The sequence below is a fragment of the Streptopelia decaocto genome, assembly GCF_964273445.1.
Source record: "Streptopelia decaocto genome assembly, chromosome: 2".
NCBI lineage: Eukaryota > Metazoa > Chordata > Aves > Columbiformes > Columbidae > Streptopelia > Streptopelia decaocto.
The window spans coordinates 49456873-49475705 of record NC_138655.1 but is presented as its reverse complement, the minus strand read 5'-3'; the positions used below and the strand labels follow the sequence as shown (position 1 = coordinate 49475705).

The 18833-nt window shown below is 38.8% G+C and overlaps 2 protein-coding genes across 2 annotated transcripts in view; one reads left to right on the top strand and one right to left on the bottom strand.

Annotated features, from left to right (window-relative positions):
* Positions 1 to 12: 12 nt before the first annotated feature.
* RMC1 (regulator of MON1-CCZ1) lies at positions 13 to 16150 on the top strand. The gene is made up of 20 exons (XM_082044491.1): positions 13 to 324; positions 3011 to 3087; positions 4529 to 4613; positions 4996 to 5052; positions 6092 to 6178; positions 7408 to 7548; positions 8952 to 9055; positions 9508 to 9597; positions 9709 to 9814; positions 10676 to 10787; positions 11881 to 11925; positions 12349 to 12402; positions 12878 to 13006; positions 13337 to 13443; positions 14128 to 14247; positions 14398 to 14475; positions 14643 to 14747; positions 14834 to 14902; positions 15041 to 15266; positions 16012 to 16150. The coding sequence occupies exons 1-20, from the start codon at positions 151 to 153 to the stop codon at positions 16089 to 16091; spliced, it is 2046 nt and encodes a 681-aa protein (XP_081900617.1). The 5' UTR covers positions 13 to 150; the 3' UTR covers positions 16092 to 16150.
* The window catches only part of NPC1 (NPC intracellular cholesterol transporter 1), a 27956-nt gene continuing 25227 nt past the window's right edge, over positions 16105 to 18833 (bottom strand). The window contains exons 23-25 of the mRNA XM_082044490.1: positions 18293 to 18406; positions 17342 to 17504; positions 16105 to 16735 (exon numbers count right to left, since the gene is read on the bottom strand). Coding sequence (XP_081900616.1) covers positions 16653 to 16735; positions 17342 to 17504; positions 18293 to 18406 — 360 coding nt within the window. The 3' untranslated portion in view covers positions 16105 to 16652. The remainder of the gene's footprint in view (positions 16736 to 17341; positions 17505 to 18292; positions 18407 to 18833) is intronic.

Genomic DNA, 18833 nt, shown 5'->3' with positions numbered 1-18833 from the left:
GCGGCCGGTGCCGCCGCGTCCTGCGCCTTTAAGGCAGGGCCGGCCCCACGTCACGCGCGGGGGGAGTGTAAACAGGAAGCGGCCGGCCGGCCGGGCGGTGAGGGGGGTTCGGTGGGGACCGTGTAGCGGCGGGTGACTCGAGCCGCCGCCATGAGCCGCGAGCCGCCGGCGGGGGAGGAAGAAGCGGCGGGAGGAGCAGAAGGAGGAGACGGGCGGGCGAGGCCCGCGGAGAGCGGCTGCTACCTGGCGCTGTGCTCGCGGCCCGTGCACTTCGAGAAGGCCAACGCCGTCAACTGCGTCTTCTTCGACGAGGCCAACAAGCAGGTGGGCGCGGCGGCGGCAGCGGGCGCTCCCGCGGGGGCGGCGGGAGCCCGCGCTACCCGTCCTGACAGGCCGGCCGGCGGGTGCTCGTCGACCCACGGGGTTGTCACAGAATCACAGAATGTCAGGGATTGGAAGGGACCTCAGAAGATCATCCAGTCCAATCCCCCTGCTGGAGTAGGAACACCTGGATGAGGTTACACAGGAAGGCGTCCAGGCGGGTTTGAATGTCTCCAGAGAAGGAGACTCCACAACCTCCCTGGGCATCTTGTTCCAGTGCTCTGTCACCCTCACTGAGAAGAAATTTCTTTCTTGACCTCCTGTATTCCAGTTTATACCCATTGCCCCTTGTCCTATCACTGGTTGTCACCGAGAAGAGCCTGGCTCCATCCTCGTGACACTCACCCTTTACATATTTATAAACATTCATGAGGTCACCCCTCATTCTCCTCCAAGCTAAAGAGACCCAGCTCCCTCAGCCGCCGCGTCTGCATCTCGACCCCCCGCCCTCCTCCCTGCCCTCTCCCCCGGGGCCGGGTGAGGGCAGAGCGCTGCCCTGTGCCGGTGCCGAGCCCCCAGCCGGCCGGGATGAGGGAGCGGCCGGCGGCTCCTGGGCACCCTCTCCGGGCTGGAGTGGCGGCTTCGGGCCTGTTGCCTCAGCCCTTTCCCGCTTCTGCTCGGCTCACTCTCCGAGCAGAGGGGCCTGGAGGCTCTCATGCCGGCGGCTGGTTTCCTCCCCTTTCCTCGGTTGCTGAGGTGAGGCTGGTTGTTCCCCTTCTGTGGAACTGGCTGCGGTGCGAGGTCGCGCTGCTGGTTGCTGGCTCAGAACCCGTCATCTTGCTAGAGATGGTGGTAACTTTTTTTTCTCAAATGCATCAACATAGATTTATTAGGTTGAATTTCACTAGCCTTTGTTTTCACTGCCGTCTTTTTGTAATTCTTCAGAGTCAGCACTCTTTCTTTCTGTTCCAAATGTCCCAACATTACTGACAGACTATGTCACTTCAGTGTGTCACTCATTTCTCTGATTTTTTCCTTTTTAAATTCTTAAAGTTCAGTATATTCATAAAAATTAATACTTGAAGCTTTACTTGTGGCTCAGACCTGAGTCTATACTTTGCTTTTTGGTTTTTGGCTTTAGTTCTTTTAAGTGTGTTTCACCTTAAATATGTCTGTGGGCTTCTGAGTATCCAACTCAGTATAACTCAAAGATCCACAGTCTCTCATGAGGCTTATATAGATGTGGATACGTTCTGCTGTCTGATTTCTGTAATCTTTCTGTGATCTCAGCATTCACAGAATTGAAAAATTCAAGCTTTATTACCCATATAAATGTCATGATTTGCCATGTGAAGTGTGGACATGATCGGGGTGTATTTGGAGATGGGCAAGTATTTCTTGGATGTGTTTCTTGCTATTGCACTCTGTTCAGAATTAGTGGTGTCCTTTCTCTTTATAAACAATAATCCTTTACTTAGGTTTTGAGGGCAAGTTGAAACAAGATTACTTAAACATACCTGTCAGGAGACACTATATCATAGTGTGGATGTGACATAACTACACAGAAACTAGTCATTAAGAGTTCACTTGAAATAAACTTATTTTCAACTAAAGTTGAAATTTAATTCTTTGTGGTTTTTTGCTACTCTAAAATTGTTCCATTTCTGGTGTGTCTCTAAACCATTTTTAACCAGTATTTCAATGACAGTTTCCCAGATGAACATCCTTCTGAGAGATCTGTCCTTGCTGTCTTCTCACCTTGCAAAGATTAAGACAGTTTTGCCTTCATTTTCTATCTACATCAATATTAGAAGTAGTTAAACTAAGTATTTGTCATTCTAGTAAGGCTGTGCACTTGTTTGCATTTTATAGTCTTGACACCTGTATTTCTGCACGAGCATGCTGCACCAGTAGCATACCTAATGTAATAAAACAATATATCTGTTATTCTGAGAGCAGATCTGTGTGTCTAGTGCTTCTGCATGTACAACGAGTACAAATAAGGCATCTGCCTGACTTTCTTTTTCTAAGCCAGTTAAAGTTTGTAAGAGCATAACTTTTTTTTAATGTTACCTTATTCCAGCTCAACAAGCCATATAGCTCTCGCAGGTTTTATACATATGTGTGTGCAGTTGTGCTAAAGGAATTCTTTAAGTTGTTAGTGCAAGTTGGCTGAAACTTCTCAGGTACAGATAAAACTGCAGATTATTATTAAACTATTCCTACCTAAGAACATGTTCTGACAAGATAAGGCTTCTGGATCACTGACTTACGCTGCTTCCCAGTCCATGAGCTGATTTTGTTTTAAACAATGCCCTGGTGTCTCAGATACTTGTGCCAGTACCTGACTTAGGAAAATAAGAATCTATTAAAAAAAAAAAAAAAAAGGAAAGCTTATACAGAGTTTTACTTTTTTAACTTGCCCACTAGTTCAGAATATGCCTACAGGACTGTTGCAGTACCATTGGAAACCTATCAACTCCAAAGTCCAATTAAACTTGGAGCTCCAGAGAAAGGAATTGGTTACTTACTGAATCTCATTATGAACTGGCATATCTGTACAAGAACAAAAATGGTGTCTAGTAAAAAAATTAAAGGCGTGGTTTTTAGAAAAGAAAACATTTGAAGGGGTTATGATTTTTAATAAGCTACAAATGTGTTCAAAACACTTTTTTTTTTTTTTAAATAGGTTTTTGCTGTTCGATCTGGAGGAGCTACAGGAGTTGTTGTTAAAGGTCTGGAGGATAAAAATCCCATTTCCTTCAGGTAAGGCACTGTCATCTTTGTTGTCTTGGGATGGAATTCTGCAGTCTTAAAATTATGTGGTACTTAATACTGATATACTACAGTTCATGCATAAAACTTACAAGTAGTTGTGATCATATTTTGATTTTTTTCTTAGACAGAATCTTGTAATTAAGATGGCATGCTTTGCCCTCATGAATTTATAGTCTTCCGGGGGGAAAGTCATTAGGCCATGGCTTTTTTTTTTTTTTTAATTAACAGCAATGCTTTATTAAAACATGCTATGTATGTAGTAGAGTATGGAGATTCAAACTGGTGATTCCTACAACAGCAATAACTTTTTCAAGGATGCTATTTAGCAAGTTAAACAAAATGAAGTAAACTTAAATGTATAGAGAACTGTAATTTCTGAATTTTATGTCTATGATTCAAGCACAGTGTTTCCTACATTTCTTGCATGATTTCTTGTTTAATCTGAATTGTCTTTTATATCTTCCATTTTTTTTGTTGAAATGTGGGGGGTTTTTTTTGCAGAATCGGACAACAGTACTTCCAATGAAACTTTGTCTTTAGAAAACTATTTTATATGTGTCTCTGTAAAGAGCAATGGCTCTTTGTACTCTGCTGTCCATATATAAGGAAATATTCTTTTGCTCGAAGGTGGCTTCAGTCCACATATGGATAAAGTAATTTGCAGTTAAAGTGTGTTTACTGTGATCTGTCAGGTATTACATAGGGTCTATCCTGAAAGTTGCTATTTTTATTTGACTTTTTTATTGGACTACCCTTGTCACAAATCCTGAGAGAACACTCAGTGAACTTCAGTAGGTTTCATAATTTTTCTGCCTATCTATTTCTCTCTTTGTCTGGACTTAATAATGCATACTGGAAGTAGTTCTACTTTATTCATGCCAATTGTACTGATGCTTGTTTGGTAAGAATACATTTTTCATTCTTTCAAATGGTGTGAAAATAGCCTTGCTCCTCCTTTGACATCAGAAATTCTTCTAAAGTATGTCTTCTAATGGAGAGGTGAGTGGGCTTGTGTCAATTAGCAGTAGTTCTGGAAGTAAAGGAGCTGATTGCAGGATGTTGGTGAGTGTCACAGAGCTTCAGGCTCACTGAGACAGAACTGAGAACACAGGTTTGAATAGTCCCAGTCTTCTGATTCCACATCACAGGCCAACAGAGCTGAGCATTTGTAGTAACTTCAGGTGCTAATTTGTGCAGCCTTAGCTATGTTTCTGTAACAGATGTGTGCAGGACTTCTGAAGAATGAACTGCCTTTATTTTCCAGTCTGAATTTTGAATCCTGTAATTGTCCAGCAACACTAGTGTTATATTCAAAAGCATTTGCATTATGCTTTCACCTCTGTCATTGTCTTTTTGAGGGTGTATTACAGAGTTCTGGAGGAAACTATTTTAGATGATACTTCCATAACTTCTTTTTCTTTCTGTATAGGATGGAAGACAAAGGAGAAGTGAAGTGCATCAAGTTTTCCTTGGGGAACAAGATACTGGCTGTACAGAGAACTTTGAAGAGTGTGGTAAGAAACCTACACCCTGCAGATAAGACAGGGAACTGGAGCTGGAAATCTATAAATATTGACAGTACCAGAGTAAAAGCCTGAGACAAATGTTCAAGAGGACTGATGGCTAATAACAGCTGTAGTGAAAATTCCACTATCGCGCTGAGAGGCTAAACAGGCAGCATTGTTGTCTTGCTAGTATCATCATTTAAGAAAAAGTGGGGGGAAGCCAACTCCTATAAAGAATTCCCTGGCAGGGGTAAAGTGGAATATATTAAGTTTTTCTTCTATATATTTCAACCAAAACAATTTGATAAACTAATATCTATTCTCTTGTGTCTATTTATGTATCTTGTTTGCACTTCGTAATTGCTAACATACTCCATGGGCATTTTTGCAGGATTTTTTGAATTTTATTCCAGATAGCCCTCAGCTAGAGTATACACAGGAATGTAAGGTAAGTTAAATGTCCAGAGCTTGTATGCTTAAGTGAAACTCTCATGTTAGTTACGCTGGTGGCCTCTACTCTACAAGAGAACTCATTGAGATACCTTGTGAAACACTAACATGAAGGAAATGAGATATGTAATTACTACTATCTATCTGAATTGAGGTAAACAAACAGGTATTAACAATACCATTAAAAACTTCCTGGTCCAGTCACTTTAATTCTTTCCTAGAAAGGACTGGAAGTGCTGTGGAGGCAACAAAATTCAAGGTTGTGGAAGGAGAGGAGAGACTGAGTACTAATGATACAAAACCAGTGGACAGTAATGATACAAATGTTAACGTGGAGGTTTTACCCTAATTTCGCTGATCAGTGATAGTAAGATATTACTAGTTTGCAGACTATGTTTGGTATTTTTAAACAACCCTTCTGTTTTTTTGACGATTTTTTTAATGAGAAACAAGTACCATTGTTGTTGTTTGGCACTTTCCAACTAAGATAAATTACGCTTGGGGGTAATAGAATGATAAAGTAAATTGTTAAAAATCTGATTTGCACAGATCTTTTTATTCCTGTAGACTTGAAAGCTGAAGCACTCTCTGCTTTGTTATTCAGGATTGTGTGTTTGAGTAAACCATTCTAGCAAAGCATTAATGGTAGTGTTCTGAGTGAAGTCACTGTAAATATGTCCACTTAGTTCTTGATTTCTGTCCACAGAAGGAACCATCTTTTCAGTAAGGAATGGGTTGAATTGGCAGCATGATTTCGACCAGAAGAACTTGGCTGTATAAATAAAATCTGACTGTGTAATTAACTTGTAAATCTTACATGCTGCCCAAAATCCTACAGTAGTTGTGTTAATACATAGTTTTGTGAGTCTTAACAAAAGTAGCTGATGTATGCTGGGTGGCCAAAAGCGTTAGCTCCAGTGTTTGGATAACTGAATTGCCCTTGATCCCACATTCTTCATTTAGTAATATTAGCTTATCTGAGTAGTTCATTTTTTCCAAGTAAAAGAGTGTTTGTTTGTTTGCTTGTTTGTTAAAAGACAAAGAATGCCAATATTTTAGGATTCTGCTGGACAAGCTCTACAGAAATTGTCTTCATCACAGATCAAGGAATTGAATTGTACCAGGTAATACAAATTACTCCTGTAGAACATATTTAGAGATTTGAAAATGTAAATTTGTGACAGTATTTTTGAATTCCTTTCTTCTAACTCTCTAATTGAGAAAGTGCACTGCTAAAAAAAAAAAAAAAAAAAAAAAAAAGAAAAATTCTGCTGTTTTGTTTGTAGATTACAATGATTTTTCTTTGAGAGAAATACATTTTTGGGGCAGAGGGAATTCATCGTTAACAGGTTATTTATCACAGCTAACAAAGACCCTGTAGAAAGGAGTACTGAATTAAGCCTTGATAACTTTAGATTAGTAAATGCTTTTGGCTTGTATGGAAATGAGTATCTAAATCTAATGTGAAATATCACTTAATGCAGAACAATTTGGAATTGGGGAGGATATGTGCATGCTTAAAATGCAGCAAAGAACTAGTGACATCCTTCTGCAAATTGGCAGCTTGCTCCTCTGTTAGTCTCATTGTCTGAGTTCTTCTGTGTTTGTCTAATTATTTTAGCATATGCTTTTAAGAAATTTCGTGAATAAATATCCCTTTCTGACATTCATGATGAGGGATATTATGAACTTCCTCCAAAGTTGTGCGCTTCCCAATAGTTCTGGTCCTGGAGCTAAGACATGATGTTTCACGTAATTACTCTTACTAGTAACTATTACTAAAGAAAGTAACTGAAAAAGCAACATTATTTCCTGCTGATTGAGGGGAAAAATACATGTGGCACCCAAAAGGATCATGAATGTCAACCCTGCAGGTAAAAGGATCAAATCAAATAAGTATATTTTTGAAGATAATTATTTAAGCCCTCAAAATGAAGATAATAAATTTAAATGAAGATAATCAATTTATGTGCTATCTTAGTTCTTAAAAGATTAAGGAACCTGGGGAGTGAAGGCAGCAAAGATCTTGTAATAACTTTTATAAAAACTTGACTAGTTGTGTAAAGCTAGTTGTTTTCTTAGTTATGGACAGAACTTATACCCAGGCCTGGATGAGGGGCAAGGCACAGCACCTTTCTGCTCATTAGCATTTGAGGAGAATTCGCTGCACATTTCCTTAGCTACAGTAAATTAGGGCCTAAACTGTAATTGTCAGGTTTCTGATTTTTAATTCTTGCGCTGCAAACACGCTGATGCTTAACTGTTTCTCACTTAACAGTCCTAGCTACTGTGTAGAACCGTTGATGCTGTGGAATCCTGATGGCACTATAATGCTAATATCCCTTGTTTCCAGGTATTACCAGAGAAACGAAGTTTAAAACTTCTGAAGAATCAGAGTATTAATGTCAACTGGTACATGTATTGTCCAGAGAGCTCTGTTATTCTTCTGTCAACCACTGTTCTTGGTAACGTCCTGCAGCCTTTCTATTTCAAGGTAAAGAGATGTGTCCCACACTTGTCATTTTGTGTGCTTCTGGTTTTTTAGGCTGCTTCTTTGTTCAAATATTCTATTGCTTTTCCTGGATTTCTTCCAAGAGGTGCATGTGTTCACATCCTTATACAACAATAAGCAAAGCACAAAGCAAAAATATATAACACAGTTCCTAGGTGATGGCTTAAAATTAAGTAATTTGCTCTTTCTTATGTCTTCTTTGGAAAGAGGTGTGTCCAGTTGGACAGTTGATGTTGAGAAAGGAGAAAAAAATTAGTGACACATTATTTGACAGCTTAAATATCTTTCAAGAGACCTTTTTTTTTTTTTTTACCTTAAATAAGTATATATTATTTAATTTCACTATGGGCATTTGCACTCTGTAGTGTGGCAATAAAGAAAAATTAAGGGCCTTTCACTTGTGGTTATAACAACCACCTTCCAAATGTGAGTGAATGAATTTGAAAGAAAGAAAAAATGTAGAGCTTAAACAGCTGTTGTCCCAAACATGAGAAGGCTTTTTTATAGTATTTATTTCTCATAATGTTCTTCCCTGTGGATAACACTTAAGGTTACTGGGAAATGATGTTCTCTTAGGTGGTGAGGTGGGACTTACTAGACTCTCACAGCTTTATTTTTAAGGACCTAGGTTATGCTTCCCGCTCCTTAACATTTTGCGTCAATTTGTAGCTTGAAGCTAAATATTTTTATTTTGTGTTCAGAAAGTAATCTTTAAAGATTTAATGAAAAGGGTACTGTACTAAAATAATCTTTGACAACAGAACTCCAGCAAAGGGCAGACTTCTGTAGTGTTTACACTTCACACTCAAGAATGAGTTAATGAGAATGGGAAGTGAATTGCAGAAGTAGTTTTGGAAACTCTGAAAACTTGCTTAAGTATAAATTCTTTAGGAAAAGAAGAAGAGGAGAGAGGAAACCTTGGGTGGGAGCAGGAATATGCTGAGTGTAATGCAGATTCTGGAGTTAGCAGGAACGAAAGGAGACTGTGACTGACAGGAGGTACTGATATTTTCCCCTTCCCAGTAAGCACTTATTTAAAAGTTGGAGCATATGTTTTGATAAAGAAGGTTAAGAGAACTGCTGTTTGAGTCCAACTGTAAATGGGATCTGCATCCAAATTCATCTTGACTTAATTAAAATGGAAATGTTTTTCTAGCTGAAGCTGATGTTATAAAATCAAGATGATAAAGCTGCTGAAATTAGAATACTGGAAGGATGTGTTTAGGATCACTGTAGGATTAAAGTGTCAAACCCATTTTTTCTTTTCAGCTATCACCATCCTTCACCTCATGGGGGTGCTATTGATGCAGCCTTTGGTTAAAGGTTACTTGAGACCTTTCAAGTCTTAACAATGAATTTCTTTGCATTTTTTTTCTGTTTAACAGAGTGGAACAATGTCAAAACTATCAAAATTTGAAATTGAGTTACCGGCAGCACCCAAATCCTCCAAGCTCAGCCTTTCTGAAAGAGACATTGCTGTGGCTACAATGTATGTATCTAATCAATCAAGCCTTTCATGGAGCAGTGTGACAGTTTTGGGGATACTGAGAAAAGACAAGAACATTACCATGGTTGTGCTTGTTTCTTGTGTTAGCAGTACTACTGCTTTAAAGTGTTTCAGTTACTGCCTTGAACAAAACATCTCAACAACTCTTTTGGGGCAAGGTGGGGAGGGGAAGTTAACTGAGAAGTCTCACGTGAAATTGTACAGAAATTTCAAGAATGCTTCATTTTTGAACTGAAGCGTTGGTAAAGTTCTTAGATGCCTAACTTGCATGAGTAGGCATTGTGATTTATCAAGTGCTGTTTTAGTCTTTCACTTTTAATTAATTGATCACTTAGGTAATTCCACATCTGTTCTTTTAGGATTGAATGTATGGCTCTAACAGACGGGTAGAGCTCTTATTTGAAACTAATGCTTTAATCCTGTTGCCTCATTAGATATGGGCAGCTTTATGTTCTCTATTTGAGGCATCACTCAAGGACTTCCAACAGTACAGGAGCAGAAGTGGTCCTCTATCACTTACCAAGGTAAGAGCAAAGTGAAGAAGATTAGTGGCAATTCACATGTGTGTAAGAGACCTCTGCTTTTCTAGTTTAAACAGGCTTATTGACCTGTTCTTCTCATCTCTGTTTCCATAGAGAGGGGTCTTGTAGGAAGACACATATTTTAAAGCTGAACAGAACTGGAAAGTTTGCACTGAATGTTGTGGATAACTTGGTGGTAGTCCATCATCAGGACACTGAGGTGTGGTTTATTTATATTATGTTGTATTCTAACTTCTAAAAGTTATGGGCAGATTTTAATAATGATGGCTGTTAGCTTTAGAAAGTATTTTTGCATGTGCTTAGTTTTTCCAAAAGCCAGAGTATTTGCAGGAATAAACCCATGAAGGTGTAAGAGATACAGACTTATCCTTTTAGCTTGTTGGGCTAACATTTTAGCAGGGTTTTTGCCACTGCCTGTTTTTTCATACACTTGTTTTTCCTTGTTACTTTCCTATGATACTCTGATGCTGCACTGTGTAGACTTTTAAGACATTATATGAAGAGGTAGAATTAAATTGGATACCAAATTATTGAAGGCCCCGTTCTGCAAGAACTTCTACAAATACAAGTGATCTTATGCATGTAGTAGCACAGGTAAAACTTGCTAGCTTGTAGTCTCAGTAGCAAAGCCTCATTAGTGGTAAGGCTCAAATGGTATTTTGTTCTTAACTTGTGGAAAGGCTTTGGCTTCTTGTATTTTCTCTTGGACAGCTTCAAGAACCAGAGCACATTATCTCATTTGGGTGGTTAGTTCATGTTTCAGCTATAATTCATGTTAATTCTACACTTGAACATTCAATCCAGAGCACTTATTCTCCAGCATTTTGGTCAGGCTATAAACATGACTGTGTAAATACAGAAAACAAAATCAGATCAAATAGGGTAATAATTGAATAATTGAAGTCATGTTTCATTAGCATTGGAAGTGAAACTAATTTCTATTGTGCAAGGATAAGAATGTTGTCCATACTGGGAATAGTAGAGTGAAAAGGAGTCTGAATACATGTAAATGTGTGGTAATTCACATTTGTGAATCCTAATTTCCTCTTCTCAATTGCAGACTTCAGTTATATTTGATATCAAGCTAAAAGGAGAATTTGATGGATCTACTACAATCCATCAGTTTGTACTTCCACCTCGATCAATACAACCCTATCAAATACCTGTAGCAGGTAAAACTACTATATAATATATTCTAACACTGTTATCATCTAAATGTAACAATTGGCATACAAGAGTGCTTCAATTTTTAGGGTGCTGGTTACTAACATTTCTATTAGACAGACTTAGGAGAGGGTGAGAAAGAAGGTAATAAGGTATTGAGTGTAAATTTTTGTTCCAAACTTGCACCTACTACAGAAAAGTAAGAGTTGCTGTTTAATATGCATACTTCCCCTAGTACTTTGCTTTTACACTTCAAAGTTGTTTGGTTGGTTTGTGGTATGTGTGGTGTTATGTTTTGTTTTGTTATTTTTTTCCCCAGCTATAAAAGCGTGTGTGTGTACTCAAAAGCACTCCATGCTTTTCTGGCTTAAATCATGGCTACATAGCCATTCCTAAATAACAAAGAGGCTGAAAGATATTCTAAGCTAGAATCAAGTTTAGAAGCAACTCCCAGATCAATATTAGGACTTTACCACTTAGATTCTTCATGGATTATCTTTCTGTTTTTGTGTCCTAGAAGTGTAGCAGATAATTACCCTCAAGCTGGAAGTAGCTAGAAATAGTCTGAGCGTAGTTCCAGTAACATATGGCAAAGCTGTGTGGTTCTATTTACAGAAGATAAAGATGCTTCTATAGGAACAATTGTACCATTAAAACCTCTCTAACATCTGAATTGTGAAGTCACTAATAGCAAGTATATCTAATAAATCTGCAGGTGGAGGTTTGTATAAAACAAAGAAAGTACAAACCACTCTTGCTCTTTTTTTAAAACTAATGTGATTACATATAAATACAGCAAATTGAATCTATGCAGAATTATAGTACTAGAAATGGAACACTTCTGCATGCATGGTTTAGCTTAGCTGAAAAACAAGAGTCAGGTGTTGAAGAATTTGTTTGTCTTCCCAGTGTCAGATTTTCTCTGTAGATTATCTGTCTCCACAAATGGATATCTCTTTTCTGCCTGTGTGCTTTAACATGACTGTTAGACATTACAATCTATACTTGCCTTTTCAGTGTAAGATTGTAGTTTGTATTTTGTTCATGTAGGAGAGCTGCAAGACTAGTACTGTTCTTCACATGATGTTAATTTTTCTGCAGGTCCAGCCTCTGTGACAAGTCCATCTCCTGTTCCATGTAAACTCTGTATCCTTTCAATACTTCCAAAGCGTAAGACTCTTGCTAAAGCCTCATTCTATGTACCAAGCATAGAAGCAGCTGGCATTTCTTACCTTGACCCATTAAGTCCAGCTTTAGCTGATTATGCATATTTACTTTGAGACAAAAGAGCATGCTTCCCAAAAGACTGTAATGCTTTCATCAAGTTGGAAATCTAGTATAATGCAATACCACATTTCTTGGTCATTTGAGATGCACATAGGAAAGGACTGAATAGGTACACCATGGAATTGAAGTTATATTTCCAAGAATATGGTTTAAGACCTTTTACAAGAAAAGGTGACGGTAAATTTAAGTGACACTAATGGGATTTGCTTCAGTACAGTAATGAGATTATAGTAACAGTTTAGAATCAATGTTAACTATGGATGTTAGAACTTTAACATTTAGATTCTTCTTCTTGGATTGTCTTTCAACCTGATATAATCATCAGTGCAAGTGAAGGTAAGTGGCAAGCTGCTTGATTCCGTTATGCAGCCTTTTTTACTTAATGAAGCAGAAAGTTCAAAGGTTCACAGGTTGCAGAAGTTCTGCCGAGCAAGTTTACTTATGCTGAGTAAACTCTATATAAGCCATTTCTAAACAAGTTCTCTAAGAGGCAATATACCAAATAATTCACTAAGCTAAGGCAAGTCTATTCCCTAACAATACTTAGTGTCAAAAGGGGGCTAGTTTCTACCCACAGTGCACAAAGCAGCTTAAAAATCAATGACTAAGCAGATGTACCTAGTAAGATGACTACTCTCAGTAGTGATAACTGAGTATGACCATATTTTTACTATGACTTTTCTGGGGTAATGCTGCTCTAAAACATAGATGAAGGCAAATAAATCATAATAGAGATGTAAAATGGAAAAGTTGGATGCCTAGGCTATACTGTGTAAGGAAAATCACTTCTGTTTTATTCCTTCAAATCAAGGTTACCTCTGGAGTCTTCAAGTGAAACTTGAACCTGTAGTTAACCTCTTGCTAGATAAAGGAAAACTAATGGATTTCCTTCTCCAAAGGAAAGAATGCAAAATGGTTATCCTATCTGTATGTTCTCAAAGTAAGTTTACATGTTTTATCTGTATCTTGAAAGTACAACACTGCTTTTTCATAAGTTAGCTGGGCTGTTCTTAGATTTGAGATCACCTCTGAAACCACCTTGGTCCTGTAAGATGTCATTTACCTAGACTACCCTCAGTCACCATTCTTAAAGGAATTATGTAACCACATGAAAGAATTAAATCCCTTCTCCCCCTCCTTTAGTTAAGTAAATCTGACCTGACTGAAAGTGTTTATTTAGAATAAAACGTAAAGATCACCTTTTGAAAAAGGCAACATTAAGCTCCTGGTTATTTTTCCTCATAGTTATTTTTTCTTTTTATCTTTTCAGTGCTTAGTGAGCCAGAAAGGGGATCACTGTCTGTGATTGCAACTGTTTTTGACAAACTGAATCATGAATATAAGAAGTACTTGGAAGCTGAGCAAAGCTATACAATGGTAAACCATGTTAGATACAGCAGCTTACAAAGATAGGCCAATGCTATTTGCATTTCAGGTTGCATCACAGTGAAAGCAAAATATCTGCTCTTCCCTGCTTAGAGAATTCAGGCCTAACCCAAGGTCCTGTCTGCCTCAGGCTCCCAGCAGAAGGTCCACTATACAAGGTGCACCAGGACCCCCACTCAGTGCTCTGCTGTGGCAGATGCTGCATAGCTCATCTCTAGCATGACAAGTAACATATTGCAGTGCTTGAAAGCAGGAAGAAGGTAGAAGCTTAAAGAGCAAATTGGAACCCATAACTATCAAAATTTCCAAACCACTGATTTCATGGCACACTGTACCACTGCACAATAGATGAAGCCCTTAATTCTGCTAAAACTCACATAGTGCAACCACATGCTAAAAATCCTTCTAAAGCAGCATGCCTGTGTCAGCATAGTAAGATTGATTCATCTCCTGGCTTTAAGACTTATAATAGGAGCTTCATTTTATATAACTTGTAAAAGCAGTTTTAATGTGAAAGCCCACACTGAATAGAATGCATCTAGTATTACCTGACCACAGATGTGAATTTGCTCAGTAACAAAACATGTTTATAATTATGTTCCCCAGGGAAAAAACAGTCAGACTAAAACTGTACTACACCACTAGTTTTCTTTTAAAAAGTCTTTCTTCTTCTAGGTGGTAGAAGCAGGCCTGAGTAGAAGTAATCCACTCCTGAAACGTCCAGTCCGCACGCAAGCAGTCATTGACCAGTCTGACATGTACACACATGTTTTATCTGTATTTACAGAGAAGAAGGTAAGTTAAGTGCTAGCAAACTTGACTGCTTGAAATAGCCTGGGGAAGGGTTTATTATCAGGATTAGGGTATTTTGATGCCTATTCTTATGGGGTTGTCATTAACAGGGGAAGCTGTGCAAGTTCCACCTAACACTTGTTTCTTGTCCAGGAAGCACCTCATAAGTTCACTATAGCAGTCTTGATGGAGTACATTCGCTCTCTTAACCAGTTCCAGATTGCAGTTCAGGTAAAGGACTTGCATACATGAAATACCAAGTACATCACCTCCATGAAATTACACAGAGTTTCAAAACAGTCTCAGTCACGTGTTTAAGTCCTATACAACACTACCTTCTAGACTGTAAAGACTGGTGTTGAGACCTACCTTTGATGGTCTTCTTCCTGCATTCACAGCACTACTTGTATGAGCTGGTCATCAAAACCCTTGTTCAACACAACTTGTTCTACATGCTCCATCAGTTTCTGCAGTATCATGTGCTCAGTGACTCCAAGCCTTTGGTATGTAAGACAAGGTGCTTCAATAAGCTAGTGATGGAGGTGGGAAGTCTTCAGAAGTTCAAGGTTATTTCTTACTTTTGCCCTAGGCTTGTCTGTTACTGTCCCTGGAAAGCATTTACCCTCCTGCACATCAGCTCTCTCTGGACATGCTAAAAGTAAGCATTTCAGACTATAGTAACTCCGTGTCACATGTGGGTTAGACTTGCCAAACAGCTTACCTGACCAAGCTTGAAGTGACTAACTGGCATCTTAATAATTTGTTAGAAGTCTTACAGCTGTGATTGACTTCACAGAGACTTTCTACAGCAAATGATGAAATAGTGGAAGTTCTGTTGTCCAAACACCAAGTTTTGGCTGCCTTGAGATTCATCAGGGGCATTGGAGGACACGACAGCATTTCAGCCCGCAAATTTCTTGATGCAGCAAAACAGGCAGAAGATGACATGCTCTTCTATACGATATTCAGATTCTTTGAACAAAGAAATCAACGGTTACGAGGAAACCCTAGTTTCACACCAGGTAAGCAACAAGCAGACCAAGATACGCATAGTGCAAGCAGAATTAAGACTTGTAATACAGACTCAGCTGGAGCAGAAGTGAAACAAGATAAAACCCTTGGTGCATTTTAGTCTGTATTTTAGGCTTAGTTTCAGGCATAGTTCCAAATTTGTCTTACTCCTTTGTATACTGCACCCAGGAGTAAAGAGACTAAACCAAAGAAACACTTGCAGAATAAGCTAACCTGTTTGGCTTACAGTTGCTTGCACTGCTTAGTTTAGCAAAGCCATTATCTCTAATTAGTGCTGTCTCCTAAAGCCAGGAACTGGATCAAGAAACCTTTTAGTTCAGCTGTCTTTCCACAGATTACAAAAATTCAAGGCCTGTTTTACACTACAGTTCCTTTCATTCTAAAAAAAAAAAAAAAAATTATTAAACTGCTTGTACCAACAGCATATTCTTAATCACCAGATAGCCTATAGGCACAGAATGCCACTCCAGCATCTCACATCTTGACAGTAAAGAACTCATGGATATAAATCCACTGGTTAGATACAGGAACTATATTAGACATCTGTTCCATTACAAGAACACTTGTCAAAGGACTAGAGACACTTCAGTATTCCCTTGCTTTAAAATTGTTCAACTCCTTTACTCAAAAGCATTAAGTAATTAGTACTTTAAACTGAGGTTAGCAAAACTACAGTGTTGCTTCTCAGTTTGAGTTTTAAAGTTAACATAACTTATTTTGCACCCTCCCCTTTAGGTGAGCACTGTGAAGAACATGTCACTTTCTTCAAACAAGTTTTTGGAGAAGAAGCTCTTATGAAGCCCACAACATTCTGAAAGACACTTCCACTGAAATGTATAAACTTAATTTATTGCATTTAAGTACATTTTTGAACTACAAAATTGCTATTTTATAATAAAGTATATACAAGACATTTTGGCAAAGAGTACTAAAAATATTACAACTTGTGTTGGCTTCCCCCTAAAAATAGAGACAAAAATTGCATTGACTTGCATTTAAAATCAGTGTCAGTGGTTTAGCAGTCCATTCTCCTACACATCACCTCAGTTTCATTGACAAAAAAAAGCTATTCAACTTGCATTACAGCTGGTTTAGGTTTCTAGAAGAAAAAAATGCAACCTCTTGAAAACAGAAGTGTTTCAGTAATCTTGTTAACACACCTAAGTTTTAGTAATACTGTTATGTGAGCCACACCTAGCATTTCCTGAGTTTAAAGCTACATCCAAAGCTGCAGCTGGTATCTTCTAGTTGAATCTGTGCAGGAGTCAAGTCAGTGATGGTTACAGTGTGATGTCATAAAACGTTGCTGCACTTTGGTTCTTAAGAGAACTGGGCCTAAGCCAGAGTTCATTGACTCCACTGAACACTGTTAAAAACTAGAAGAAGAGGAGTCGCTCCCGTTCTGTACCTCTGGTCCTCTCTTGTGTAGCACGAGTTTTAGCTTTATTTACTGATGGGCCTGAGTGAGAGAAAACAGTTATGCCAAAGTCTCAACATTACAGCAGATCAGTCAGTCATCAAGAAGCATGCACAAGGCTAGGTCCAGCTTTATGTTAATGCTACTTCAGAAATGTGCTTCTGCTCAGCTGTTAATAGCTGTCAGCAGCAGCAGGTAAATCCCCAGTCTTAACCTCCTTGAGTAAGGCTTAAAGTCTGCTTTTAAGAACTACACCATAGGCATGAATTCCCAAATTCAAGAGGACAGTGTTTGGACCATCCTTACTAAAAAGTGAGATCACTCCTGCAAATGCAGGAACATTGTCCTACAGCAGGTTTGTTGCTTCCACCCAGCATCCTGTCCCCAGGTTAAGAGACATGATCATGCTGCTTCCTTGCAGAGCAGCACAGTGCAATCACACAAGGCCAGCTGCAGTTGCTTCAGTTCAGTGAGCTTCCCCTGCCACCAGTCAATCCTTGCTTTCCAACAGACCCACTACTTGAACAAAGGCACGTTCAAGTGCTGCTTTTTACCTCTGTAATCTTTTCCATTTAATGGAAAGAAAGTGTCCTCAGGTTGCTAGCTATTGCCATTTGAAGTGTTTTAGAGCAGATTGTCACATCTTACCTATGTAACTAAGCAGAACTGGAAGAAATATTAGTCCATGTGTTGCTCCCAGCAGAACCATAGCTAGATACATCCTGAAGTAGAATATCTTGAAGATCTCAGATTTGGAAAAAGCCAGTACTACAATTCCTCCAAATTTGGTCAGTGTGATACCACTGAAAACCTGTCAATTAAAAAAAAAAGTATTTTAAAGTTATAAGTAGGGCTTTATGTAATCCATTTGCTTTAAGTATTTAACATTTGCTAAAATTCTTACATAATTTGAGGCTCCTATGTGCAGCATACTTCCTTGACTGTTAGTCCTTTGAACCAAATCCAAGGACTACTTGGGAGAAGAGTTCAACTTCTTGTCCCCACTAGAACCTGACACCACAGGACAGGCTCAGTATGATTAAAAAGTCACTCTAATCTGTACAGCCACCTCATGTTTACTTCAGGCAGATAAAGATAAAAACTACTACTGAAGTAACTCATATTGCAGTGAAGTGCCTTACCTGGGTACGGTACATGCACCACCAGTACAGTCTATTCCAACCCCATCCAGGTCACTTATCTTAGTCTAAGTGACATGACAGTACCACCTAAACACTGCACCCTGCTTGCATTCCCAAAGTTCCAATTGCATCCCTTTTTCAGAAGAATCTTTTAGTCACCTCTGAGTATGTGCAAGAGAGAAGCACTTCAACAGGACAATTCAAAATTAATCCAGACCACTAGTTCAGCTAAGGCTTTTAGCTCTGTTCTCTAGAATTAGGTAGTAGTATTATCAGACTAAAAATTGAGTCTTGAACATCTCTATTACTGGTAGGAGCCTAGGTTGACCTTCAAGAATTTTAAGTATTCTGAAAAGAAAATGCAAAGCCATCCTTACAACTTCAGGATATCAGCATAGTCTAAAGTTGTAACTTAGCTACTCGTTTCCACCCTCCCCCCAATACAGTGGATACTTGCCGAACTGCCCATGTGAGACAAAGCTTCTTCTGCACGCTCTACTCTACTGCCCTTAGTACTAACAGTGAACGCTCTTGTCACATGACTGCAGAATTCCACAGCAATACCACAACTCTAGAATGAAAAGAAACATACGTGAAAATACCATTTAAATGAGCACTTTGATGGTAAGGTCTCAGACCTCTAGACAGGCGAGAAAGGTTTTAGCAGGGTTAGAATGTCATTGAAAGTTACAGTACTACTTGGTTATTAGAGGTGGTAGCAGGTGCTGTATGGCATTTTACCACCAGTTATTACTAATGGACAACTAATCTGATTAAATAGGAATCAGAGCATGAAATCATTTTGGAGAACAAAAGTTTGTTGGTGTTGAAAAAAGCTGGCTTCAATACAGTGCCTGCAGTGAACACTGAGCACTAAGATCAGTTTACAGATGATATTAGCTGCAATAACATTGCTTTAGGATAACACTGAATATACATGCTGATTTGATACCATAAGAGTTCAGCTATTTAAATAGCCATTTACAACACTAAATTAA